Source organism: Aplysia californica, unplaced genomic scaffold (genome assembly GCF_000002075.1).
Source record: "Aplysia californica isolate F4 #8 unplaced genomic scaffold, AplCal3.0 scaffold00116, whole genome shotgun sequence".
NCBI classification, from domain to species: domain Eukaryota; kingdom Metazoa; phylum Mollusca; class Gastropoda; order Aplysiida; family Aplysiidae; genus Aplysia; species Aplysia californica.
In genome coordinates, this window is record NW_004797386.1 from 1,028,960 (window position 1) to 1,031,573 (window position 2,614).

At 43.5% G+C, this 2,614-nt stretch overlaps 1 protein-coding gene across 1 annotated transcript in view; it reads left to right on the forward strand.

Annotated features, from left to right (window-relative positions):
* The window catches only part of LOC101861883, a gene marked incomplete at its 5' end in the record, with an annotated part of 12,479 nt that overhangs the window by 1,963 nt on the left and 7,902 nt on the right, over window positions 1–2,614 (forward strand). The window contains 1 exon segment of the mRNA XM_013081110.1: window positions 2,384–2,404. Within this exon segment, the coding sequence (XP_012936564.1) occupies window positions 2,384–2,404 (21 nt within the window).

The following is a 2,614-nucleotide window of genomic DNA, read 5'->3' on the forward strand; positions in this document are numbered from 1 at the left end:
ACACACACACACACACACATAAACACACACACACACACACACATAAACACATAAACACACACACACACACACAATCAAACAAACAAACAAACACACAAACACCTCACACCTCTCCCCTGCATACACTGATATGAACTTTGGCTTTTTGCGTCTTCACAGACGATCTTTTTTTAAAATTATTTTTCTTTAATTTTTGTAAGTGTTTTACGGCACTCGCAACTGCTTAAGGTCATATGAGCGCGTGGGACACATTAAGATTTTTCAGTTAGTATGATATTCTGAATTTTGCCCGGGTGGCGGCCGAAGCCTACTCTTATCGGTTTTAGACCACCAAGGGATCTTTAACGTGCGCAACTTGCACACGGGCCCTCCGAGATTTTCCGCCCTTGTCCGAGTAGGCTAGGTGTTGATCTTTCCTACCAGAAGATCAAAGGTGTGCCTGAAAGACGGTAGTAAGGAGCCAGGGAGTAGCAGTAGAAAGGCTGCAGAAAGATTCAGGAGCCCAGAGGGGCCAAAGGAGGTGATGATGGGGTGGGGGCAGAAAGAGGAGACGAAAACAGACGAAAGAATATTGCTGGAGAGCAGTAAAAAAAAGGGTGAAAGGAGACAATTTGTAGGAAAAAAAATGTTTCGGTCGCTAACCGGATTCGAACCGGGGACCTTCGAATGCGAGGCCAACACCTTCACCTCTAGGCTACAGGATGATCTTAAAGCAGTACGGGTGGTAGTCATAGGGGAAGTAGACTGTCCAGATACCAATCGCGTCCTTCGGATCTTGACTTGCTTGATATACTCCGAAAAGGAGAAACATCGTCAGTATGTTTTTGGTCAAGGAAGTTTAGTTTTAGTAAATGTTTTACGGCACTTTCAACACCATAAGGTCATATAAGTGCCGAAGATTAGAGATGTCACAAGAGATTGACAAACACAAAAAAGAAGGAGCAAAGAATCAGATAAGGACGGTAGATGTTTGATAGGAAAGAAGAAGCAAACCACACCAGAGCACCCGCCAACCACCCACATATGAACTTTGGCCTTTTGCGTCTTGACAGACGATCTTAAGGCAGTATGGTTGGTAGTCATAGGGGAAGTAGATTGTCCACATACCAATCGCCCTCCTTCAGATCTTGACTTGCTTGCTCTTACTAGCTTTACTTTATCCGTCCTCTTGTACCTGTTGGGCGTCGAGGGGAGAAAGAGCTTCCTGTCTCTAGCAAGTTTGATGGCCTTGCTGGGTGGGATATTAAATGTTCTCAGGGTATCTCCGACTTGCTTGGTATAATCCAAAAAGCAGACACATCGTCAGTATGTTTTTGATCAAGGAAGGTGTAAGGTTATGTCTTACTATTTTACAATCATTATTATTCTGTGCCAGATCTGCGACAGACATCGGCGATCATGGTTCTCCATTCTTTCCTTTGCTCGGAAGCTCTTAAAAAAGCTACGTTTCCGTGATCTTTCCCTGTCACCCACTTGTTCAGGTTCCCCAAGTAGGTTGCTCTGGGTCTACCCCTGCCTCGCTTGCCTTCAATTTTGAGAGTGAGAGGTAGATGTTACAATACAAACATACAATAAAGACAAACAATGGGGGGCTCTCGTGGCCAAGAGGAGCCAAGGGGTAGCATTAGAAAGGCTGCAGAAAGAGTTTGGAGCCTCTCAGTCAATAGGACCCGGCTTCGAATCCGGAAAACGACAGAAAATTTTCTTCTCAACAAAAATTGTCTCCTTTCGCCTCCTTTCCTGCTCTCTAACAATGTTCTGTCGTCTGCTTTCGTCTCCACACTCTGCCCCCCTCCCTCAAACCACCTGAGCTCCTTTGCCCCCTACTCTGGGCCCCTGACTCTTTCTGCAGCCTTTCTACTGCCACTCCTCAGCCACACCCCTGATCTTCTGGTAGGAAAGATCTATACCTAGCCTTCTCGGACAAGGGCGAAAAATTTCAGAGGTCCTATGTGCAAGTTGTGCATGCTAAAGATCTCTTGGTGGTCACAAATCGACAAGAGTAGGCTTCAGCCTATTTCTTTTTCTGTTTTCTATGACCATAATAATATTGAACTTCCTAGTGTAACACCAACGATTTTTTTTTTTTTGCGTGTGTGTACCATTGTAATGAACGGTTGTGCACGGTGCAAATTAGTCGAAGTCGAAACATTGTGTAGATCGTTTGCAGTGACACAATTCATCTACAACCCCACCCCCACCCCCCACCCCTCTTCCCGAGAAGTTCACAACACATTAAAAATTTTCTACTCCCACAAAATCGCAACACGGACACATGCCTATAAAATACACCACTTTAGAATCTATCATATAATACGTCTGCCTTATTTTATTATTGCACCCCTCAATCCACTTAATCATAATATTTTTTATCCTCTTTCAGCAACTCCAAAAGGAAAAGACTGTGAGTAGACCAACAACCAAAAAACATACAAAAAAATGTTCCCTTTTCTTTCTCTTCATTTAGCAGACATTTGCTTTTGGTGGTATCTTCAACTTTGGATATTTCAGCCTCAGTTCTTCTTCTTCTTCTTCTTCTTCTTCTTCTTCTTCTTCTTCTTCTTCTTCTTCTTCTTCTTCTTCTTCTTCTTCTTCTTCTTCTTCTTCTTCTTCT